Genomic DNA, 27,029 nt, shown 5'->3' with positions numbered 1-27,029 from the left:
TGTCCCTTCTCACATCTATCATTACTTAACGTTTTACAAAGCAGAAGTTTGTTTCATAGCTGAGCTTGTCATGAAACCGAAAGTCAAACAGTCTCTCTTAAGTGTACCTCATTTCTCTTCTGTAGGGAGTCCTGATGAGATATTTCTTTATGCATGTATTTTAAAACTGATAGTTTTCCTTATAGCTTTGTTCTTTGTAAAAGCTTTACCAGTGGCTTTAGGGAATTACACAGGGTTCTGTGTGTTAGGACCACAGACCATCTGAATGTTTTGAAGTCCATAGTCTGTACTGAAAAGGAAATATTTTCCTAAATATGAAATACATATTTAGGGTTATATAGCATTTCTGTAGTTTTAGTAGGTGCTGCTTGAATAAAATATAATATTAAAGATTGTCTGACCAACATAATCCATCAGACAACACACTGTAGAAATAGACTTAAGTCTGAATTACATAATTCAGTTTCCAGATATGATGTAAACCCATGTTGCATGTCAGTTTCACTCTAAAAAATAAAGAGATCCTAATTTTCTCTTGTTATATAAAGACATGAATTAGTTTAACTTTATTTTAATATGAATACTATGTTTCACCATGAGTTCTGTGAACTAGAAAATTACTCTTGACATCTGTTATATATATTCATGCTTTCATTTTAGAATACCAAACTTCAGACATGGTCCATTATCTGACTAGGAGAACCAGCAGCTATGAAATACTAGTTAATTAAATATTCGATTTCTTATGCAAAGTTTATGATAATTTTGTACCTCTAGTTTGCAGATTACTGGATAAAAGAAGGGGTAATTTCAAACTGCAAAACAATCCCATCCAGGCACATAGTAGTAAATAGGCCTGAAAATAGAAATCCGTATTCAAAAGTCATTTAGACAGATGGGGCAGATTTAAAAAAACAAAAAACGCGAGCGCGTACTTTTGTTCGAGCACCCGGCGCTGGATTTTAATAGATATGCACGTAGCCGCGCGTATCTTTTAAAATCCGGGGTCGGCGCGCGCAAGGGGGTGAACATTTGTGCATCTTGCGCACGCCGAGCCCTGCGCGCACTGTCCATTCCCTCCGCCTCCCCCACCTTCCCCTCCCTTCCCCTACCTAACCCACCCCCCAGCCTTATCTAACCCCCCTACCTTTATTATAAAAGTTATGCCTGCCTGAGGCAGGCGTAACTCGTGAGCGCCGGCCGGCCACTGGCGCCCGATTCCCCAGCACAGGAGCAGTTTCTGAGGCCTCGGCCACGCCCCTGAAATGCCCTCGGGCCGGAACCACGCCCATGGCCCCGCTCCCGGATGACGTGCCGCCACGACACGCCCCCGACACGCCCCCGACACGCCCCCCAGGAAAGCCTCGGGGTTTGCGCGCGCCGCCGAGCCTTTTCAACATAGGCTCGGCACGCGCAGGGGGAGCTTGGGGCAGGTTTTCGGGGGGTACGCGCGTATCCCTTTGAAAATCTGCCTCATATTGTAATAGTTATCCATCTAAATGACCTACTCAGCTATATTCAGCCCTTATCCAGCTAAAATCTAGCCAGGTAACTAGTTACCTGGCTAGAAAATAGCCAAATTAAAAAGGCATTCCGGGGAGGGTTTGAGTTGTCCGTCTAACCTATTCTAATATCGGGTATATCTGGCTAGGTTAGCCGGGTAACTTTTGACCTGCTTCTGAGCAGTCTAAAGTTACCCGACCTTGTGAGGCCAAATAACACGTAGCTTGAAAAGATATCCTGCTAAATAGCGCTATCCTCACCCAAGAAGATGGATTACCAGTAGCCCAAACCCCTTCCTCCTCCACCAAAGCTAATACTAAGGCCCTGTCAGGCCTTACTTTTCTATTCCCCCCCCCACACACACACACACACTCACACACTCACACACTTTTTTAAATATTTAAGTCATGCTAGCATTTAACCCTGGTTCCCGGTCCTGATTTTAATATAAATATGGGATCTGGCCACCTCCCCCCCCCCCTCGCTCAAGGACAAATTGGGCCACCTGCACCCCCAGATCCTCCCCATCTCCACCAAAATCTTTCTTATGTGAGCCGGGAACAAGTATAATATATTCCACTGAGTATATGGGATAAGCTATCCAGCTAACTTGAGCCGGATATATTGTCCACTAATCACTCTACTGAATATGGACTTCAGTGTTGTTCTAAGCTGTAACAATGTTTTCATGCACCTTAAATGTCAAAGGTGGCACTCGACACATGTTAAAAGCACTTTATAATTTAATATCCGTAATGCAGATTTCTGCTTTACTGATATTTCTGGAAAAATCAGGCACAACACGCATGTTAGCAAAAATGAATGACTTGTATTGCATACAAATGGATGCAGCACCGCTCCTTAATATTCAAATGTTTTAACATGCATATATGGTTATGCATTCATTTCAAATGAATAAATAAAACAAGATGAATGGACCCATTTTTGTCTGGTTCATTGCATCCAAAATGAAAGGACAGTGCCAACGAAAATACTTCAAACTTTTCCTTTCATTCCTTTTTGGAAACAGTATGGTCTATAGGGAAAGAAAAACTGCAATTTTTTTTTATTCTGTTCAAGCTAGACCAAGCCAAGTCAGGATGAGAGAGGACAAAGAAGGAGCAGAATCAATTGAGGTGAAGAACTTTTTCACCCAGCCCATCCTAGCAGGATTTTCCTCTTTCTGTTTAACCTGAAACTGAAAGAAAACTTAACTTTGAGCCCTCACCTTTTGTTCCAGAGTCTTTGTTGGATTTTAGACAGAGAGGAGAGAGGTTCTAAAGCTGTTTCTCAGAGTGAAAGAAAAACGTTTATAAAAAGATTTAGATAGGAAGGAGAAAGGAAGGTTACAAAGTTCCACTATCAACAGGAGTAACAGTGCTGCAGATAATGGGGCCGATGGAATACGACCTGTGGTGAAATTGGCGCTATTTTTCAGCACTTATGGGGTTTTTTTTTTAGCAAGCATGGAAAAAGCAGGAGCCTTTGTGGGATGTAATAAGGGGACGGCATGCAAATGAGATACATGCAAAAAAAAAAACAAACAAACCGTGTGTAATACCTAATATATGCGCCAATACCCACGTAAGCCCCGATACAGACTGCTGCAGGAAAAACACACACTAAATTATAGGCGCTACTAGAACTGTTGCAGAGTTCATTTCAAACCTGGAGCACGGGCAAGTGATAAGAGACAATAAAATGTGATAGGTTTAGAAATAACACTCCACCCCGAAGATAACCACTTTTTTTGGGTTCTTTCGAGATCAGAACATACAGTACACCTTCCCAACAGTAACGCGCCCGTTCGGTCCTCACATGTCGTCGGTGTAGGTAAAGGCAAATGTGCATGGCTTACTCGTCTGAGATATATGCACGCATTTAGGCAGCAGAATTGGCATGACTTATGTATCTCAGACACACACTTAAACTTAACTTCTGCCCTGACCCAGACACTAAAGAACTGTCGGCAAAAAAACATGCACTAATCTGTCTCCCTGCTAGCGCAGGTTTTTGCATTGCTCATGAATAGTTAATTGCCTGCTTTGCATGGACTCAATCTAAACCAGCCACGGCTTTTTGCTCGGGTTTGCGCATGCATTTTCTTCCCGTGCTAAGAAAGTTACTTGTAAACAGGCGCACATGTGCACACATTCATCAGCCTGTGCCCAGGGACATGGCCATTTAGCCCCTACCTTTAAAACTCCACTGATTTGCCTATATCCTTTTCTTTTCCTACTTATACGCCATCCATAGCAGAAGAAAAGTTACATGGCGGATGACCCCGGCGCGCACATGTGCGCATAAGCTATTTATGCGCAAATTTCAAGGTTAAATCCAGAAACACTCAGACCCTGCCCCCGCCCAGACCACACCCATGCCCCACCCCCTTTTTTTTGCGCACATACTGGCAAGTATGCACATACGCTAGCGGCTTTTAAAATGCACTCTGTGCGCACCGTCTCAACATATTCGCTTATCTCACGCTCTTGGCGCACGCTGGCCTTTTAGAATTCACCTTGAAATGCATTGTTGTATTGTATACATGTGTGAGATCAGCACGGAAAAACACGCAGAAGGTTTACCGCAGCTTACTACTTCAGCCCCAGAGTATGTCTGTAGCATTAGATCTGTGTTTCGTTGTGTCTCTAAAAGGCAGGTAGAGCAGACTTTGCTGTCTGTGTTTCTAGGAATCAGTGTACTCTGTGTGTGTGTGTGTAACTCTTCCACAAAGTGTCACAATATAAGCCTTCTCGTGGTCAGCAAGCAGAGAGCTGTGGGTTCTTTGTTCCTCACAAAAGTGACTTTAATCGGTCTGCTGTCTTCATGTGATCACACTAATTTTGGATGTACATTATATGACACTAAAAATGCTTGGCCACTAATGATCTGTTTCAAATCCGGTCGTGCCACTGGCATCAGAGTAGATACGGCAATGGCAGAAGAAGAAAGGCTGATCTTTTAGAGAGACCTAGGGTCAGCACAAGTGGCACTGATAGGACCAGGAGTCCCCTGAACAAGATAAGCAGAGATAGTTTTTAAGAGAAGGAAAACATCTAGAGAGGCAGGGGTGAGTGAGATGCTTCCTGCTCCCATCTCCACAAGAATATATAAGAGTGGCCAAGCTGGATCAGACCTGGGGTCCATCTAGCCCAGCATCCTGTCTCTAAGAGTGGCCCCAAAGTCGTAGAATGAAAACCAGAGTTCATCCAAGTGCTCCCTGTAGATCTATAACAGTGTGAACCCACCAGTCCTCCACCCAGTCTCAAATATCTGACAATGTCCTCGTCTTCCAGGAATGCACCTAAACCCCTCTTGAACCCTGCTGTGCTGGCGCTTGCTTGCTGGGATTACTTTTGATGGCAGCAGATTCCACCCAGTTTAATCACTTGCTGACTGAAGAAATACCTTTTCTGTGTTTGTCTTGAAACTGTTAACATACAATTTCATTGGACACCCCCTGGGCCTAGCATTTTTAGACAGCATAAACAACCTCTTGCTTGTGGTTTATTCTTTTCTCTTCATGATCTTGTAGACCTCTATCATGTCCTCTTTTCCAGGCTAAAAAGTCCTCATTTTTTTAGCCTTTCTTCATATAATACACTAATCCTCTCACCATTCTGCTCACCCTTGTCTGTACCTCTTTGAGCTCCGCCACATCCTTTTTGAGATGGAGTGGCTGGAACTGTATGCAGTACTTCAGATGTGGCTGCACCAGAGCTTTATAGAGAGGCATGATATTATCTTCAGATTTGCCATCAACGCTTTTCCAAATTACCCCTAATGTAAGGTTGGCTTTCTGGGCCCCTGCCGCACACTGTGCCGGTGCTTTCAGCATGTGCTCCACAGTAATTCCAAGATCCCTCTCTTGCTGGCAGTTTTCCAAAGTGGACCCAGCAGTGTGTACTGCTAGTCTGGACTATTTCACCCAACATGCATCACTTTGTATTCATACACACTAAATTACTTCTGTCACTTGGATACCCATGTTCCCAATGTTTCTAGATCCTCCTGCAGTTTTAACTACTCCTCATAGTTTAGTATCAGCTATGAATTTTGCAACCTTACTTGTTACTCAGCCTTCTAGATCATTTATAAGCAAATTGAATAGTACCAACCCTTGAGGGACTCCATTATGTCCTCCTTTCCAGTTTGAAAACTGGACATTAAATATACCACTTACTGTCTCCTTCCCTTTAACCTGTCACTGATCAATGAATGTATATTGTCCCCTATCCCATAGCCTATCAGTTTCCAGAGTAATCGCTCACGCGGTACTTTGTCAAATGCCTTTTTAAAGTCCAAATATACTGTCGACCACTTCACCAGCATCCATGTGCCTAGTTACAATGTAAAAGAATTCTAATAGATTCAAGAGACGTTACCTGCCTTCCCAGGCAAGAAAAATAGACAGCTTTGATAGATCTGGCGGTCTTTATCTGCCATCATATTCTGTGTTTCCATTTTTCTATATTAGGGCAACTGAAAATCGCTTTCTTGACTAGTAAATGAAAAGGCAGTACAACGCAGATCAATATTAGAACACTTGACATTTTCCTGTATGAATGCAACAATATCATATTAAATAGAGAGGGAAAGCCATTCTTCAAATCTTTGCTTAATGAAAGTATCATGGTCATGGTAAATGCAATTAAATCAGTTTTCTCAGTGAATATTGTTTATTTTTATTTCTAACAGATCTTTATAAACAGGATTATTCTATTTTGTTAACTGCAAAGAATGTCTTGACATCAGATCAAGGCTTGCACCCGCTGTAAAAGGAACAACTTTTGGCCTCTGCAGCAAACGTAGTAGCACATGGTGTTATGCCTGTGGACTACATGATATACACATGCTGCAGACATCCTGGTTAAAATAAGAGTAAACATATCTTCATTTTCCATGACTGTTTCCTCCATTCATTGCATAATTTAAATAAGAAGCAGTATGATCACAACTAATGGGATGCGCGAGACAGCATAGGATACTTTTAGTATCATTTATACTGTTTTAATGATTGAATTCAGAAGTGGAACATATTTTCAGGAAGTAACAATGCCTGCCTGAAAATGTTTGTAATCTAGACAGCTAAATAATATCAAAATCACATTCCGTGAGCTGTTACATTTCAGGCCAAAACAAGTACGAAAAATAAAGGGCCCGATATTCAGCGACAGTTAGCTGGTTAAGTTCAGACGTAGCCGGCTAAGTGGCTCCGATTGAATATTTGGGTGCAGTCAGTGGCTGCCGCTTAGCCGGCTAACTTTTTATCTGGCTATAAGGTTAGCTGGCTAAGTGAGGGGCAGGATGGGATGGACTAGAGCCACCTGTCCAGCTAACCGATATTCAGCTTTGTCCGGCTTAGTTAGTCAGAGAAGTGTAGGATTGCTATTCCGCTGTCCTACAGTTCGCCAGATCATCTTATTCAGCTCACTTATAAGAAAGCCGAGAATATTCAGTGGCACGGCCAAATTAGCCAGAAAAGTGTATCCGCATGACTTGTACAGCCGGATAGTGGCTAAATATCGACCCGGAAGAGTTTACAAGCCAGTGTTTAAGTAAATTGAAAATAGGCTGGCCCCCCGCCCAAGTCTCGAGAGATCCGAGTATGGATTCCCCATCCCTTGGAGCTAGTTGGGCCTAGGCACACAGCACAAGGAAAATAGAGGGAAGGTAGCTGCCACCGCTGCTGTGCTGGCTCCTGCTGGTCAATTAACCTGAGATGACAGACAGACAGACAAGTGTCAGTTAAGCAGGCCGTCCAAGGAGCGGATTTCATTTCATTCCATTTTCTTACCCATCCCCTAGCAGAAAGCACCCGGAGCAGAGAACAAAATTATCTATAAGATACACTATACTTTAAAAAGAACAGTGAATTGACACACAACCAGAGACTACGTGCGCCCATCCCAACCCCCGCATAATCCCTCATAGCTCTACCTGGAATTTTCTGTAACCCGCACTGCTGCTCTCTAATGAAACCCTTTCCCCAACAAAACCCCTACCGCTTAAAAAAAAACTTGCCTGCCTTTGTAACCCTGCTGGACTCACCAAAGAGCCCTGCCATCATGCAGTGACAATTGGACCCAATTTAAAGCCAAGACCCCCCCCCCCCCCTTACCTATGATGTAAAAAGCCAGGCCTTCAATTTACATCTATAGGACTACAAATCATCATTCATCTGCCAAACATAAAGAAGCAACCTCTTCCAAAGATGTAAGGAGAAAGGAGAACCCCCGAGCCGAGCCTCCCCCCTCCCTCCCCAACACACAGACAGTGGGATAAACAAAACTGCAGAGTTTTCTCTCCAGCGATTCACAGCCCCTATAAAATATCACATGAAGCACCGCAACCACCCTGTTATAATATCCTGAATCCTGTTTCCCCTAACACTCTATCATTTTGCCTAGGACCTCTGGCATTTAAGAAGGAAGCTGGTAGAATATTGACAGAGTGCTTACCAACGTGCTTATCCTCATGGATGCCTTTCATAATGCCAGAGAAGTATTCCAGAACATACACTATTGCTCTGCTTTTACATTTTTCGAAGTGACTTAGGTCATTTGAATATGAGACTCAATATCATCCCCGAGGTGTGAAATTCTGGGACAACTTTTATGTTGTAGACTATTACTTCATCAGGAGGAAAACACCAGGAATACTGAGGGGGCCAATGTACTAAGCCGCGGTAAAAGTTAGCGGCTAATGTGGATTAACAGATGATTTTAACACGGGTGCTTTCTCCCATAAGGCACCGCATCACACACCCAGTGTACCAAAGAGCATTAAACCTGGTGTTTTGCAGGATATAATGCCAGTGCGCTACTACAGGAGCCTTCCAGTGAGGGGGAGGTGTGAGGAAATCACAGCCCACAATCGGCCTTATATTGGCTGCTGCCAGCTAACACAAAAATGTAACTATATCTCAGGGAGGTTTAAGTACATTTCTGCATCCCCTGCGGGTTCATACAAATCATATTGCTTAACACAATTTGCATCAGTCTGTCAGTTGGAGTGGAGGAGTAGCCTAGTGGTTAGAGCAGCAGGCTGTCAACCAGGGAAGCCAGGCCTCAAATCCTTCCGACAGTCCTTGTGTCCGTGGACAAGTCACCACCTCAAGTGCCACTCAGGGAACAGAAACTGGAGGGAAAAGAGCTGCTCTGCTCTCTGATCCATCCCTTCCCCTCCTGTCTTGGAGGGGAGGGATGAATTTGGACTGGGTAGAGCAGGGCATACCTTCTACTCCTTAATCCATCCTTTCTCCTCCTGTTGTTTCTCCCAGGCAGCCTAAAGGGACTTAGGTCAGTACTTTTGGGCAGACTAGCCAACCAGGTGATGCCCAGTAGAACTATCCATTTCAGTAATTCAGCAAGAACGGGTCCTTCGATGTGAGTGGGCCCATAGCTGATTCATCTAAGACAGTGTTTCTCGAGCTGGAGTACCTCCTAGCCAGTCTGGCCTTCAGAATAAGACACAATGAATAAGGCAATTACCTCTGTTGCATGCATATTTATCTCATGCATGGTCGCTGTGTATATCCTGAAAACCAGACTGGCTAGGCGGGAGAAATACTGGTCTAGGGCACTACATGTTAATGAATAGTTTTGATTTTCTTGCCATCTCAGTATGAAGAATTTTCCCTACGACTTAAGTGTTCATAGGGAAAATGAAACATGTTTCAACAATATTATTCACAGAAATGAGTGCACATAGCTCCCGCAGTTTTGAATGATACACTATGATCCGGTGAAAACACTCATCAGCTTAGGTAGGTAATACATTACTTTATGTAACCCTGTCTCCCAAAGACCCATACAAGAATGTGTTTCTTGGGACTGTCTCCAGAGGCATATTTCCCCCCTCTATGCTTGTCCCAAAAAGTGTGGGTCCTTTCTCTGCGGGGAAGGATGAGCTTCTAGGCCCGGGTGCTGATAACTGCTTTCTGTGATGGTGCTGCAAGGAACAGGCAGGACACAGTTTGGGTGTTCAAATTAACTTTACCACGATTCTTCAGAATGAACACGTTTCTTTATTTTTTATTTTTATATACCGACATTCGTATCCAATCAAGTAGAGAACGGTCCATTTACATCTGTGCTCTCACTGTGGTATTTGCAGTGAGGACTCTTCTTTCTCTCCTCTGTGTATGTGTCCTCAGCACCAGGTCTTGGGCTATATCTTATCCTTCAGGGAGTGAGCTGATAAAGAAAATCCCAGCTGGGCAGGGAAATCCCTAAGGGTGTAAAGCAGGGGCTTCCCCAATCCTGTCCTGGGGGACCCCACAGCCAGTCGGGGTTGCAGGATATCCACAATGAATAGGCATGAATGCAAATGTATCTCATGCATATTCATTGTGGATATCCTGAAACCCCGACTGGCTGTGGGGTCCCCGGGAAGATGTACTTGAGGTCCACACAAATCCACATCTGTCCCCGGCCAGTGTCCTGTGTCCCAAGGGTGGAGATGCAGATGGAGGTCTCCAAATAGTCTTGCCTCTGTTTCTCGGACTCCTTCTGATGTGACCTTTCATTAGGAAAACTCTGATGCTGAGAAAACTAAACGGGCTTATGCAGCCCAGCTTCAGCCATGAGGAAAGGGCGGCACTAAACCTCCTCAGAAACCAAAAAGGGGCAAAAAAAACCCTCACAGTCCAAAACGCTGCTCTGAGGTGATGAGTCGCCACTGCCCTTCCCCTTCTGGGGGAGGGGTGCACAGGTCTTCTCACCCCATGGCCCCTGGGTTTGGGTCTGTTTCCTTACCAGAAGTGGACCAGAGTCTGACCCCTGGCAAACTCAGAAAAAAAAAAAAACAACAGCCAAAATGTAACCAAATTCTCCTTTTTCAAAAGCTGGAGCTAGACCCCGACAGGCAAGGGGTGCACTGCAGAGATCTAAAAAAAATCAATCAGCTCCCAAACCCGGCTCCTTACTCTCCGGAAACCATCTCAATATGACCACACTTGCCACTCACCTGGACTCCCCCTCTGGACTTGGACTAAACCAGCACAGTAATCCTCTAAGGGAGGTTCTGCTGGGAATGGTTTCTCTCTCCTAGCGGATTAACTAAAGAGCAGGGATCTGGGGCCATCTAGTGGAGAGACCAGTGCGTCTCTACATTTATCTTATTTATTTATTTATTTAATATCTTTTATATACCGACGAACGTTGGGAACATCTCATCGGTTTACAGAGAACAGAACTTAGCAACAGGCTTTACATTTATCTAATGAATCACATTAATATTTTGAATGTACCCATAGCAGACCATGGGGCAACAGCATGGAATTTTATTGAGGAATGCAAGGCGCTGCTATATATATATAGATCAACAACTGCATAACTTCTATCTTGCCTTTTGTGAGATTTTACTTCACATTGCGCCCAGAGGTAGTATGGCTTCTCATGTCTGTTATTCATGGTCATGATCATATGCTCGGGCTAGGGCAATCTGATTTATTAATTTTGCACTGCAGAAAATTGAAGACACAGTTGGTAACTTATAGCTTAAAAGACTGAGCAAAATCTTATCACTTCCCCAGGTTCAAATATCATCTTCCATGTGCAAGGTGCATAGTTTTATGTATAAAACAAAAATGTTAGGGCTGGCCTGGTGTCTCACTGGCAAACACTGCACTGTCATACAAAGGACCTGGGTTTAATTCCCAGTTCAGGTTTTTCATTCCTCAGGCTAACAAGGACTGGGAAAAGCTGCAGATGTATTCATAGCATTAGGGACATTCATTCATTAAATTCTATATAGTTCTCTCTCTTTTTTTTTTTTTTCAATTTAATGGACTGCTTATATGTGAAATCTATTATAGCAAATTGTGTTTGTTAGGTTCTTTCTGTGTTGTATTCTGTGTTAAAACGAAAGAATAGACGGGCCTGGATTTGCCAATAAGCACAGGAGGCTTGTGCCTAGGGCATAAAAAATCTGGGGGCAGCAGGCCAGCTGAAAATTTGCTGCCTCCCAGTTGTGCTAAATCTCACTTAACAGAAAGCAGCTTTCTGTTTCATGCTTCAGCCCCTCCCCTTGCAGAGAACAGGAGAGGAAGGGGTGAGGCAGGAAGGGGGAGATAAAAGAAAAAGTTCTCCACTCCTTCTTCCAGCCCCTCCCTTCCTGTCCTGGGGGGGGGGGGGGGGAAGAAGAACAGACAGGAATGAGGCACGAGCTGACAGCAGGGAGCAAAGAAAAGCCACTCTGCTTCCTAACCTAGTCCCTCTCCGCTTGTTATTCAGGCATATGAGCGGAGTCTGGAGTGGACAGAGCAGAGTAAAGAAGGACATGCTTTAGACCTTCTGCTCTGTTGTGTCCTGTCTGAGGGAGGGAGGGAGGGGAGACAGCACCAACAGTGCCTAGGGGATGATAACATCCTAAACCTGTCCCTGAGAATGGGTTTGATATTTTCAAGAGATTTTATTCCAGATGTTTTCTCTCGTGTTTCAGGTCCATGAGCAAACTGGCACAGCTGGAGAGGCTTGACCTAGGCAATAATGAGTTTACAGATCTGGTAAGGAATCAAATATATTTGCCATTAGCTCAGCCTTTTTTTTTTTTGCTTTTTATTTAATTCATTGACCGGACAACACTGGACAAATATGTGGAGACACGAGTTAACTCTGCTTCTAATGTGAATCAATAAGTTCTTTTTTCTCTGTTCTGCAGAATTGCTCAGCAATGTAAGTGGCCCAGTATCTAGAGATGTTTCCTATGATTCAAAGAAGATATTTGGGCCAACTCAAAATATAGTTGGATCTGTCACATGGAAATGTTCTCTTATGCATAGTTTGTAACTTACTTTCAGAAGGAAAAGAATGCTTATCAGCAGGCCATCTCAGAGGTCCAGAGAGGCCTGGGCCACTTCCAGCTTTTGAGATCAATAATCATAATAAACATAAAAAAATGATGACACATGGAAACAAAATAGGCACCAAAAAAGAGTGAGAGGCCCCCTTTGAGCTTCAGGCCCAAGCCAAATGGCCTTTAAGTATATGAGATGGCTGTGTCCATCTGTGTGTGTGTGTGTCCCCGTGTGTATGTGTGTGTGTGTCCATGCTAATCTTTCTGTACGATACCCTATCTGCATCACATTTTCAGGATAAATCAAGGGGACATCAGGAGGATTCTGGCAGGGACATTTTTTTTGGGGGTCCATGCATATGGGTGATCACAGGACCCATGCATGCGCATATCCCAGAAGCGAGGGTCCTTTGTTTATTTATCTATTTGATTTATATTCCACCTTCCAGGGAGGACTTCTTGGTACTTTACACAATTCCAAATTTCACAGAAGAGGATCCTTGGTCCTTTTGTTGTTTTTAGACATTATCAATGGTAGATCTTTTCAAACAGACATCTTCTCAAACTGGAAGAATACATCGTGAACTGGTTTTTCTTCTACTAGCACACAAAAGTTAGAAACAAATCTCCAACGTTAATAAATAAACTTCAGACTTTTGTAGGCTTAAAAATCAGTAGCAGCTTTTCTAGTTTCAGAACCACTAAGCTGCAGCTGGTGGCTTTTACATGAAGATGCTGCTCCTGTATCATCAAAACTGTTTTAGAAAAATCAGGAAGCAGAATGAATTGACTATGATGTTTGTTTCTTTTTCCCAGCCTGAAGGCCTGGAGCAAATACAAAATCTAAAGGAACTGTGGATGGACAATAATTCACTTCAAGTGCTACCAGGGGTATGAATATTTGTGTTATGCTACAAGATATTAATAGTAAACATAAAGGTCCCATATGCTCTGAATCAGGAGTGTGGGAGCCCAACACTATCCTGAAAATTATAGTGAAATTAATGTTAAGTTTGCCTTATCTATGTATTTATTTTATTTATTTATTTTGGCATTTTATATACCATCGTTCCAGAATAAGATCACAACGGTTTACAAAATTAGCATTCATATTCTTGGTTAACAATCACATTCTGTGTCAGCAATCATAATTTAGGTCAACATCAAGGCAATTATATGTTCTTATATTCTTGGTCGCCATGACAGCAGATTTATAGACTTCATATTCATACATTTTCAAGGTTGGCATTACAGCCAATTCTACTACCTATACACTTTACATCATTCATTATTTATTGCTCACGTTGCTCCATTGTCTCTTGTACTGACGTTGAAGTTATCTGTATATTGGTATTTTATGTTAAATTGTAGGCTTTTCTAAATTGCTATATTTTCAGTTCAAGTTAGAAATTCTTTCCCTTATCTGGCGTAATGAATCTGGAAGGGAGTTCCACAGCTTGGGGCCTGCTATGGAAAACATTTGGTGCCTTATTTGTGTTAGATGTGTGTTCGGTGTAGAAGGCAGCATTAGAAGTCCTTTGTTTTGTGATCTCAGAGTTCTCTGTGGTGAGAAGAGTTGAAGTGTTACTCCTATTAAGCTTGGGTCAGTATTGTTGATGATTTTGAAGATTAGAGTTAATACTTTATAATGAATTCTGGATTGTACAGGAAGCCAGGGCAGTGCCTTCAGCGAGGGGGGTGATGTGGTCAAATTTCCTTGTCCCTAGTAATAGGGACACTAATTGTAGTGGTTTTAGTAAGCTTGAAGGTAGGCCTATTAATCTTTCTATATAAATAGCTATAACTTTGTGTTGTTGAAAGGGTCAGATTGTTTACTGTTTAAGACTGCTTACTTTCCCTTTAAAAATTCCTGCAACTTCTAAGATAAATTTTCAAAATGTCATGCACATAAAACTTAGCATATCCGCGTGTAAGTAACCTCTACTCATGTACTCCATATTTTATAAAAGTTGAAAATATACGTATATTTTCACTTTGTGAGCACATATACACGTGTAAAAATGGGTCAGTCTAGGAGCATTCCAGGATGGGGCCAGCACTTATGCACATAAGTTGCTATTTTAAAAGGCATTTCACTACATACATTTTCCAATTTACTTGCCCATTTTTACACCTGCTAATTATCTGGCATAAATGATATTAAACGTGTTTATTGAGTAATATTGACATGGCAGGAGGTCTGGGTGAATTGGGCAGTGTTAAGATTGAAGAACCAGGAAGTTCTTGATGACCTGGAGAAGGACTGGGTGAACTGATGGACTAATTGGTAAAACTGGTATTTTCCGTGATGCATGTATGTTTTAAAATTGGCCTACTTATGTGAGTAAATCAGGACTTATACCAGTAAGCCCTATTTTACTTTCACATGTAAAATATATGCGTATATATTTTAAAAATAGGTAGGAAACGTACACATATCCAGGGCACTGATATACGTGTCTCACTGCATTGCATGTATTTGTGCACAAGCCTACATACATGTGTATGTTGCAAGACAGAGATATGCATATTTTATAAATGCATATATATCATAGAAGCTGCATGCATATATTTCATACATATTATGGTAAAACAACATGCAGCCATATATGCCCAGATATGCTAATGTGTGTAGTTATCCTCTATGCATGTATTTGCCATCTAATTTCTACAGGCTGTTACAAAATTGCCCCCTAAATTACAAACACATTTATTTATTTATTTATTCATTCATTCATTCATTCATTCATTCATTCATTCATTCATTCTTATAGACCGCTCATGCAGAGAAACCCTGATTGGTGCAGTGTACAACATATCAAAAACTAACAATAAAATAATCTTACATAAAACACATTACATAATTTTCACATACTGAAAAACATCAATAAGATTATAAAAATAAAAAGCCTATAGCATTCTGACCTACAATGGAAAAAACCATGACTTCGTTCCTTTCCGGAAGAGCAAATAATTTAGCTCCAACCACAACTCTTTTGGTGCTGAGTTCCACAATTCCGGACCTGTAACAGAGAGAAGCCACTTCCTAGTAGCTCTTTTGGGGACCTCCTTCACTGTTGGACTCTAAATAATGACTTTTAGGTATTACACCAGAGCAGATTACCATCTGTCATGGGCCTGCACATGCTTGGTGCGAACCTGCAACTTTACATCCCTTAGGGCTCAATGTAAGAAAGTGTGCTGAGCTGCGTGTACAGTTTTACCCGCCAATCTGCACATGATTTTTGTGTGCAAACTTTAATCCCAATGTAGCAAGGAATTCAGCATGCAATAAATATGCTCAAAAACCTGCTTTAAACATTATGCACAAATTAGCGTTCTTTCATTTAAATCCCATGTTCTGTTTGAGTTTACCTTTATACCATCATTATCCCTCCAAAGAGGAAGGGTAAACCAAGACAATAACTTTCTGATCTGGCTGCCCTTTTACCTGGCCAGCTCACCTTGGTATCAATGGTGAACCATGCGTTCAATGTGGGGGGGGGGGGGGGATGAATCCTGTTTCTAGTCCAAGGAACATTAGACCTCCTATGACTTGTTGTCTCGTTAAGCCCTCCACCTGAATGCCAACCCCCAAGGCAGCCTGTGATGCCCCCGCAATCGGCATTGGAACTGGCGCAGAATGATGATGTGTCGAGAGTTCCCACAGAAGGGGCAGGTGCCCGGAAGGTGGTAACACGTAGGAAGACTCAGTCTTGGCCAGAGAAGAGGCTGATTAACTTGTTGAGGATGCTCAGTTGATATGGGAATCGAAAGAATGACTTCTCACCATTTGAGTAAACCATTATTTCCTCTGGCTAGACCCTTGGAGGTGACCTGAAACAGCTTGAGGACCAGTATCAGTTTGGGTGGACAAGGCAAGCTCTGTGTGGCAGATAATGGTCTTTTGGTTTAAATTGTTTTTAATATGTGCAAACTTCAGTCAGAAATCACCCAGGAATTGGAAAAGAAGGTGGACTCTGGGAAAAGAAATTCAAGAAATTCAGCAAGTTAATTTGGCATTGATTCAAGATAAAAACTTGGTCCATAGGAATTTGGAACAGCTTGAGAACTATTCTAGACATCTTAATTTATGGTTTCTGAAATTTCCAAGAATTGTTGGGGGCTTTCCTAGAGACTTAAGCCATTATGTTCCAGTGTCCTATTTAGAGGATAGCTTCTTAAAAATTTTGGGACATAATGGGTTAATAAAGGAATATTTTATTGAGTTTTTTTTGTTTACCTGATGGGAATTGTCCTCCTTTAGGTAAATTTTTCATTTTCCCAGCTGGGAACAGAGTTAGATACCAGACAAGTTCCCCTACTCAGCTTGGAGAGTTGGATGTTTCAGTTTTGTTGGAAGATCCAAGCCAAGAGGGAGAAGTGGCAACCTTGTTGGCCACTTTTATGTTTGAGCAAGATTTAAATGTAATATTGAAAAGCTATTTCTGTAAGGTACAGACTTTGTTCCTTGGAAAGAGAATTTAGATCTATCCAGATATTCGTGAGGACACGAAAGCAAAGAAAGCAAAGAAAACAAAAGAAAAATTTTGTCCATCAGAGACCTGTGATTATAAACGTTGGCATACTCAATACATGCTAAATTAGCATTACTAACCCATGCCGTTGTATGAGGTCTGGTACTTGGAAAAGTATTTTTTCTCACTTGAGGTGATTAATTATTCGGGTATTTAAATTGTGGTTGCACAGATACTTGTGGCAAGATTTATATATTACTGTCTCCACACCGTACAAATTTTTGTAGAGAGTTTTATTGATACATTTCCTTTGTTTCTTAACAGGAATAATCTTGTTTATAATGTGCAAATTCCAAAAAATAAAAATCCCATGTTAATGAAACATTAGCTATTGCTCCCCAATGTAGAGAGGCATGTAGGCTTAATATATGGGTTCTTAATGCTGGTCACAGGTGAAGTAAAGTTATTCAGTCTAATGTTAGTTTATGGGGCTGAACCCAGAGTTCATGGTGTTGGAAGTTATGCGCATAAAACACAGTTTGTACACAAATCAAGTTTTCTCCAAAGCAAGTTTTATACATGAGAAAGCGATTTGTGCACAGATTTTATTTTATGTATTTTGTGCACATAAAACACGCTTTATGTGCAAATGACACTGTGCATATAAATTCTAATTTATGCATGCTAAGCCTGTCTTCTGTTCACGTGTTTTGGTTAGTGTGCTTTTTTAAGCTCCTGATGCATTAGCATATCATTAGCTTACTGCATTGGGCGTTAAATAATTTTTTAGCATGCGTGTTACTGTTGTTGAATTACAGCATATGCACAAGAGCAGATTTTAAAAGGTACGTGCGTGGAGCGTCCTCGGAGGGAACTTTCCTTTGCCCGCCACCCCAGCCTGAAAAAAACCCCCGTACCTTTATCTCACAAGTTACGCCTGCCAACTACCAACGCATGATCCCCCGGCCCAGCGGCCTTGCAGAGGCTTCTGACCATGCCCCCGCCCCGCACCCGGACCACCCCTCCCCGCCCCCAGACTGCCCATTTATTCAAGCCCCGGGACTTACACATGTCCCGGGGCTTTACGTGTGCCGCAGGGCCTTTTGAACATAGGCCTGGCGCACGTAACCCTTTGAAAATCTGCCCCACAACTAATTACATTGGCCTCATAAAGAAAACACTCAGGCCCCAATGTAAGACAGTTAAAAAAATGAGCATTGAACTAAGGTGTCATTTCCTTTCCTCACGTTAAAAAATGTTGATTTCCAATCCAGTAAGTTAATGGTATGCTAATGCATTGGGAGTTAAAGTGCACTAACTCTAAAATGTGCGTAAAAAGATTTCAGCTTTCAAATGTGCACATAAGTAAATTTGAAAAGATTTATGTGAATATTTTGTAAACCATGTGGTGGGAGCTGCATGCTTTATAAAATTGCACATATTTCTGCCCCGAAAGTACACACAAACATTTGTAATGCAGGAAAACGCATACTTCCTCCACTTATCTTATAAAAATATGCAAGCATATTGTTCGCATGTATTAATTTTAGCAATGCACAAGTAATAACCAAGAAGCAAACACAGATTTGCTAAAATATGCTTATCAAACTACTCATGCGCATGCTTGGAATCAGTTTCTCCAGAGCTTCACCAGTTCCCTTAGACCTTCCAGCACGTGCCCCTGAACCTTTCAAATGGAAACTAGAGACAAAAGACAAGTGCAATTGCATGAATCAATTAGCAGGTGTAAAAGAGTAAGGGCAGATTGAGTAATATAAGCACATATACCACTTACAAGATAGCAACTTGTACGCATACTTCCAAATCCCACCCCAGAATGCCCCCAAATCCCCTCTTTTTTGCCTGTTCACATTTACACGTGATACTGCAAGTAGGTGCGCATTCCCAAGGTTTATAAAAGAGCTAATATACATACACATGCTACTTACATAGAAACATGATGGCAGAAAAATACCCGATGGCCCGTCTGGTCTGCCCATCCGTCCGATTTATCTAGCCCTTCCAAATCCTCTTACAATTCCCTCAGCGATCCCTTGTATTTATCCCATGCTTTCTTGAACTCAGATGCTGTTTTTGCCTTCACCATCTCCGCTGGGAAGCCATTCCATGCATCCACTACCCTCTCTGTAAAGAAATATTTCCTAAGATTACTCCTGAGTCTAACTCCTTTCACCTTCATCCCATGACTCCTTGTTCTAGAGCCTCCATTGAAAGAGATTAGCCTCCTTTGAGATTTTAGGACAATTTTACAAGCATTGATTTTTACTAAACTTGACTATTGCAACACTCTTCTTCTGGGCCTTCCTGCTAGCACTACGTGACCGCTGCAGCTTTTGCAGAATTCTGCCGCAAGGGTATTAACTAACACAAAGAAATTTGATCGCATCACCCCTGTACTGAAAGAGCTTCATTGGCTCCCTATGGAATACAGATCACAATACAAAGCACTTACATTAATACATAAATCCCTGTACAACTAGAAGGTTGTTTGGTTAAATGCAGCACTACACTTTCACATACCAGCACGAGTAACCAGAACTGCAAACACTGGGTTACTACCAATTCCGACAATAAAATCAGCTCATATGATCACTGTACGAGAGAGAGCTTTAGCTATTGCTGGACCCAACTTATGGAATACTTTACCACCGCAGTTGAGGATGGAAACAGATATCAGAATTTAAAAAAAAAAAGAGTCAAAACCTGGCTTTTTAACCAAGCTTTTAACAACAAGGATTGACTCTGTTGTATTTATCTATTTTACCATAATTTTTTAGTGCTACACTTTGTATATTTTTTAGGATGTGTTTTGATCTATAGTTTTATTTTTTGTTTTAGCTTTTGGTGAGACAGATATGTTATAGATTTTATATTTTAAATGAATTTGTTTTAGATGCTATTTCTTTTTTATGCAAATGTAATAACCTTCATTTGACTTATAGAAACATAGAAACATAGAAATGACGGCAGAAGAAGACCAAACGGCCCATCCAGTCTGCCCAGCAAGCTTCACATTTTTTTCTCATACTTATCTGTTTCTCTTAGCTCTTTGGTTCTATTTCCCTTCCACCCCCACCATTAATGTAGAGAGCAGTGATGGAGCTGCAACCAAGTGAAATATCAAGCTTGATTAGTTAGGGGTAGTAGGGGTAGTAACCGCCGCAATAAGCAAGCTACACCCATGTTTATTTGTTTTACCCAGACTGTGTTATTCAGCCCTTATTGGTTGTTTTTCTTCTCCCCTGCCGTTGAAGCAGGGAGCTATGCTGGATATGCATGTAAACTTATGATGTAAACCGACGTGATATGTACTAACATGAATGCCGGTACACAAAAGTCAAATAAATAAATAAATAAATAAACAAACAAATAAATAAATAAATACCAATTTTAGCAAAAAAAACAAAACAGGAGTTCAAAATAAACGATGAAGCAACTTATACATCAACTCTTGCCCCTTATAACATATCGTGATATTATGTGACCTTTTCCAAATAGATTTCCAATCTTTGTTATCATAGTCTGTATTTAAATGTACATTCCATTGTTGCATTAAATCATTAACGGTCCCCACCTGACTCATCCTTGTTCTGATTGATATAGATATATATATATAAGAACGAAATCAGATGCTGTGCTCTCCTTTTACAGCATAATACCCCCTCCACCCCCTCACATTCATCCAAAATAGAATGTAAAGGCACAGTTCTAATTAGGTCCCTCCGCAACTTTAAATATAGATATCTGGTAGAAGGAGGGATCTGAAACTCCTCCAACAGATCTGTAAACAATTTTAGGGTACCATCTTCTATCAGCTGGCCCAGATATCTTACCCCCGCCAATGCCCACCTTTCCATGTCAGGGGAAAAAGTACATGTAGATAACTGCGGTTTTAACAATAAAGAGGTCTTATAGGATCTGGTCCCATCCGCTAATGACATGTGGTGTTGGACTGCCCTCCAGGCTCTTAAAGTGTGGGTTATAATTAAGTGTCCTCCTAAGAACCGAACTTAAGACAAAACAGGAAGAAGGCATGTGCAACCAGCATTCCAGGCTACATCCTCTTCCTGCCTCCTGTTCCAACTCTGACCATGACAGAGGTGGCTAGGCTCCCATCCATACTCTCAGGCATGCCAGACGGCATGCACAGTAATACCACTGAAGCTCGGGAAGGCCCACTCCCCCTGCATCCCTATGTCTCACCAACACTGCATGTCTCAGCTGGGGAGGTCTTCCCTGCCAAAGAAAACTGGAAGTGGCGCTCCTGAGACTCCGAAATACAGATACTGGTATGTCACAGGACAAGTGCATAAAAGAATATACCAGACGAGGCAATACAGCCATTTTTATAACATTGGCCCTGCCCAGCAATGAATTGGGGATTTGAGTCTACCTCTCCACGTCTTTTCTTATTTTCATTAATAGTGGAACATAGTTATCCTTATATAATTTTGAAAAATCTTTTAAAACCTAGAGTCCCAGGTATCTGAGCCCATTATGTGCTTTTTGGAACATCTCCACTCTATTCATATTTTTCTCCACCACCACCCCCCCATCATTATTTCAGAATAATTTGTAGTATATCCAGACAGAGATCCATAATGGTACAGAAATTCCATCAAAGCAGGGACAGAATTTGGAATATCCATTAAGTATAAAAGTGCATCACCCGCATCGAGTGAGACCTTATGATGACCTTCTTCCTCCTTATTCCCTGGATAGTCTTAGAGTTCCGAATAGCCTGAGCCAATGGTTCTGTTACCAAATTAAATAAATAAGGGGAATCCCTGCCTTTTTCCCCTCTTAATACTGAATGGGTCAGATAAACAGCCCCAAGACCACTTTAGCCCTCAGCCCTGAATACAGAGCTCGTATTCAAGACATAAAAGCCTTTGGGAATCAAAAAGTGCCTCAACACCTTAAACATAAAGGGCCACAAGACCCTATCAAATGCTTTGATAGGGTCTTGTGGCCCTTTATGTTTCAAATGCTTTGATAGGGTCTTGTGGCCCTATCAAATTGATAGGGCCACAAGACCCTATCAAATGCTTTGATAGGGTCTTGTGGCCCTTTATGTTTCAAATGCTTTGATAGGGTCTTGTGGCCCTATCAAATGCTTTGATAGGGTCCATTGATAAAATAGCCCCTGCCAATTTCTTTTTAGTCACCATATGTAGAATATTAAATAAGCATCGTGTATTGTTAGTTGACAAATGCCCTTTCAGAAAACCAGTCTGATCCAGGTGAGTAAAAGTTGGAATTATATCCTCCAACCTAAGCTGAAGAATTTTAGCCAACAGCTTCACATCAGCATTGATCAATGATATCGGTCTACACGAGGAGCATTCCAAGGGATCCTTGGGTTTTTTATATATCAAAACAATGAGAGCCTCTATCAAAGACCCCATCTCTGCCCCAGGGATGCGCAAGTGATTAGATAGCATACTCAAATGGGGACAGCTTTTACCGCCCACCAATGTTTTCATCGCCTGAAAAACCTCATCCCTCGTAATGGGGGCTGTAAGCTCAGCAACATCCTCCTCAGTAAGTTTTGGTAGCTCCAAAGATTCCAGAGAAGCTACAATCTCACCTTTGTCTGGCTCACACTGGGCTCTATAAAGTGTAGAGAAATGTGCAAACTGCTTATTAATTTCAGAAGGCAAATGTTTAACATTCCTCTGTGCATCCCTTAAATAACAGACATTTCCTGCCTTGCTCTAATCATTTTTACCAATAAGGATCCCACCTTTCCCCCATGTTCATAATACCTCTGTTTAGAATAACGAAGTATCTTTTCTGTTTTCAAGTTCTGTAATTGCTTCAATTTGTCTCTGACTAAAGTTAATTCTTTAAAGATTTTAGTAGATCCCTGCAGTTTATGTTTTTGTTCCAACATTTTCACCTTAGTCTTTAATTCATTTCGTTCCTTTTGCCTAAGGCGGTTTAGATGACTTGCATAAGAAATTATAGCTCCTCTAACCAACACCTTAAGAGCCTCCCACCTGAACATGGGGCTGAACTCCTCAGGAAGGTTATGAATTTCATAATCACGGATCACTCTGCTGATTTTTTCCCTAAAATCCTTCCTTCAGTCTCCATGGTCTATAAACCCCCCTGAATTGAACTCAATCCAAACGTAATCAAAACTGCATAGTGATCTGATATAGTACATAAGATATCTGCAACTTAGCACTGTGGTTGCCTGCATTCGATTACATAAGAAATAATCAATATGGCTATAGGTTTGATCTCTAAGGGGGGAAAAAAACTATAATCCTTGCTACTGCTGTTCCGCTCTCGCCAGATATCCACCAAATTAAACAATTGCATAAGGTTTATAAGACCTCCCCTCGCTTCACAACTAGCTACATTTGTGCGAGAGCTGTCCACAAGTGGATTGACAGAGATTCCAATCTCTCCCACACACAATCTTGTAGTATCAAATCCCATAATAATCTTGCTTAGATAATTGTAAAAATCAGACTGACTGCTATTAGGACCGTACACAGCCACATATGTGATTGCCTGTCCAAAAAGACTGCCCTTTATAATAACATGGCGTCCATCTTGGTCAATGTTACTTGCAATGGGAGATCTTTATGAATCAGGATACATACTCCTCTACTGTGAGAGGAGTAAGAAGATGCATACACTTGACCCACCCAGGACCTTTTTAATTTCTCATGCTCCCTAGCCATTAAATATGTTTCTTGCAAAAATGCAATTGACGCATGCTGTTTTTTTTAATATACTGAAGTATTCTAGACCTTTCATTGGTGAAGAAATTCCCCGAACATTCAGAGAAACTATCTTTAAGTCGTGCTACATCTTAACTCACCCCTCTAATATTCCCATCATATTTAATGACATAATTAGGCAATACAAATCAATACAGCAACAGCGGGATCTGAAAAGATATTTTTTGTGAACCATTTACATATCATCAACCTCCAAACTCATGGCTGTAGTGTAAATTTCTTTCTCCCCCCAGCTTCAACATCAACAACCCCTTCCCCCAACTCTCCTCGTCCTCCCTCCCCCTCCAACTTCTTTCCACTGTCCCCTTCTTCTCCCCCTCCCAACCCAACCAGTGCTCCAGCTCCTTGATGAACAACACACAGTAGAAAACTAAAAAAAAAACATCCTCTCTCTGCAAGTTGAGCAAAGCTTAGTGCCCAGGGGGGAAATATCACAACTCAGGCACCAGCTTTGCAGTGCATCGCTGAGCACAAAACAAACAAATATGTTCTGCAGCTTCCAAAAGAAAATAATGACAAAAATAAAAAGGAAGAAAACTGTAAAATACAGCAAAATTCTGTAAAACAATCAGTGCAGTGAAACCATGGTTCCAATAAGTCCCCCAAAAGACCATATGCCAAACCAAAAAATGGGGGCAGTAAAATTAACCTTGGGTCATGTGGTCAAGTTGAGAAAGTCTCCTCCACCGTCTTCATTTTTTTGCGGCCTATAAACGCCAGCAATTCTGCCAGCTATTTTGCAATGTAACGCCACACTTGAAACAATCTCTCACGCATCCCCCCAGTCTCACCGCCAGAATCAAAAAGTACAAAATCGTCAAAAAAGCAATGGAAAAACAAAAAATAAAAACAGACTCGAGCTGCTAACCAAGCCTCCTCTTGACTCGGTTCCCAAGAGGTGAAGCTCACAGCGCTAGCATCCCCAGGCCAGCCACTGATACAGTCAGACCCCAGGAACTTCCCAAAGAATAAAATAGTGTAGGCAGAATTGCCCCAAAGATAAATCTCTGCATAAAATGAAAACCAAAAAGAGCTCCACCACCAGTTACTCTACACATGGCTCACTGACGACGATCCACCGAGCCACTCTGAGGCAGAGGATCTCCTGTTTCTGCCAAAAAGCACTGTGCGGCTTCAACCTTATAAAAAAATAAGTTCTTATTGTTAGCAAAACTATTCAGCTTTGCTGGATACAAGAGGGCGTACGTGTACCCAAGCTGCCTCAGTGTTTTTTTAATCTCGCCAAAACTTGCTCTCCTCTTTTGCACCACTTGCAAAAAAAGTCATTGAAAAAAAACCCAACTCTGCCAATATTTAATAGCTGCCATCGATCGAGCTTAGTCCATCACACGGACCTTGTCCGTGTAGTGGTGAAACTATAGGGTCACTGCCCATGGCCTATCACCCTGGATCGGCAGGGGAGCTAAGGATCTATGCGTCTGCTCGATTTTCACGTGCCCGCCCTTGGTTTCCAGGCCGAGCAGTTCAGGTATCCATTTTGCAAACAAATTAACCGCAGGTACTCCCTCTGTCTGCTCGGGAAATGCCCACAATTCGAATATTTTTTCAGCGGCCCCTATTTTCAATATCGTCAAGTTTCTCGCTCATCTGATGCAATTTGCGCTCGAGCTGCTCCACTTTATCTCCCGTCTCTGCAAGTGTCGTCTCCATATTGTCTACGTGGCTCACCATCTCCAGCAACTTCACCGAATTTTCCTGCACAGTTGAGACCAGCTGCGCTACTTTCTCCACAACCTCTGCAAGCTTACTATTAATGTTAGAGGTAAGTTTTTCTGAAAACCGCTCAAACGTTTCTTGCAGCATTTTTGCGGTATCCATAGGAGTTGCAGGTATCAGCTATTCCTCCTCCGATGCCAACTCCTCTCCTAGGCCACTACTTTCCAGCGGTTTAAATTTGTTCTGCCTGGATGGTTTAGAGGACTTTTCAGCCCATAATGCCGGCAGGGACTTCCCCTGTGATTCCTTGTTAACTTTCGCCTTTGTTATTCGCCAAAAATCTCACTTTTTTTGCAGATGTTTTAAATAGGCCTGGTAGAGCGCTGCTTTTTTGCTTCTACACTCTAACCATGCATCACGTGACCTCTCATCCAACCCTTTTTTAAAGCCAGCTACACTAACTGCCTTAACCACATCCTCTGGCAACTAATTCCAAAGCTTAATTGTACATTGAGTGGAAAAGAATTTTCTCCAATTTTTTTTAAATGTGTTATTTGCTAACTTCATGGAGTGCCTCGTAGTCCTTATATTAATTGGAAAAGGTAAATAACCATTTTGCATTTCCTCGTTCAAGTCCTTTCATGATTTTGTCATATCTCACCTCAGCCTTCTCTTCTCCAAGCTGAACAGCCCTTTAGCATTTCATCCTAGGGGAGCCGTTCCATGCTCTTTATCATTTTGGTTGCCCTTCTCTGCACTTTCCCCGGCGCAACTATATCTTTTTTGAGATGCGGCAACCAGAATTACACACAGTATTCAAGGCGTGGTTTAACCATGGAGCGATACAGAGGCATTATGATATCCACCATTTTACTCGCCATTCCCTTCCTAATAATTCCTAACATTCTGTTTGCTTTTTTGACCGTTGCAGCACATTGAGCTGATGTCAATGTAAAAGGGATGTGCAGAGGGACGCCATATGTTGCATTCAGGATTCGTATTCGTCGGGGGGCAGATACGTTGTATTCGGCAAGGGGGCCCCCCGATAGGTTTATATGTTAATTCTTATTCGTTTCCTGGCTAAAATTAAATTAAATACAACCCCCCACCCTCCTGCCCCCACAAGACCAAAACTCCCTGGTGGTCCAGCGGGGGGTCTGGGAGCCATTTTCTGCACTCACACCCTCGGCTGCCGGTATTCAAAATGGCACCGATAGCCTTTGACCTACTATGTCACAGGGGCTACTGGTGCCATTGGTCAGCCCCTGTCACATGGTAGGAGCAATGGATGGCCGGCGCCATTTGTGCTCCTACCATGTGACAGGGGCTGACCAATGGCACCGGTTGGCCCCTTTGACATAGTGTGGGCAAAGGCTATCGGCGCCATTTTGAATATTGGCAGCCGACAGCCGGAGTGCAGATGGTCACTCCTGGACCCCCGATGGACTTTTGGCAAGTCTTGTGGGGGTCAGGAGGGTCCCCCAAGACTTGCCAAAAGTCCCTGGTGGTCCAGCGGGGGTCCAGGAGCGATCTCCTGCACTCGGGCCATCGGCTGCCAGTAATCAAAATGGTGCCAATAGCCTTTGCCCTTACTATGTCACAGGGGCTACCGGTGCCATTGGTCAGCCCCTGTCACATGGTAGGAGCACAAGATGGCTGACCAATGGAACCGGTAGCCCCTGAGTCATAGTAGGTCAAAGGCTATCGGCGCCATTTTGAATACCGGCAGCCAAGGGTGTGAGTGCAGGAGATGGCTCCCAGACCCCCCGCTGGACCACCAGGGAGTTTTGGT

At 42.2% G+C, this 27,029-nt stretch overlaps 1 protein-coding gene across 1 annotated transcript in view; it reads left to right on the top strand.

Moving 5' to 3' along the window:
• Window positions 1-27,029, top strand: part of LRRC7 (leucine rich repeat containing 7) — a 229,608-nt gene that overhangs the window by 61,708 nt on the left and 140,871 nt on the right. The window contains exons 6-7 of the mRNA XM_029618872.1: window positions 11,950-12,013; window positions 13,120-13,194. Of these exons, the coding sequence (XP_029474732.1) occupies window positions 11,950-12,013; window positions 13,120-13,194 (139 nt within the window). The remainder of the gene's footprint in view (window positions 1-11,949; window positions 12,014-13,119; window positions 13,195-27,029) is intronic.

The sequence above is a fragment of the Rhinatrema bivittatum genome, chromosome 10 (genome assembly GCF_901001135.1).
Source record: "Rhinatrema bivittatum chromosome 10, aRhiBiv1.1, whole genome shotgun sequence".
Taxonomy (NCBI): Eukaryota; Metazoa; Chordata; class Amphibia; order Gymnophiona; family Rhinatrematidae; genus Rhinatrema; species Rhinatrema bivittatum.
This window is presented reverse-complemented; position numbering and strand designations above follow the sequence as displayed.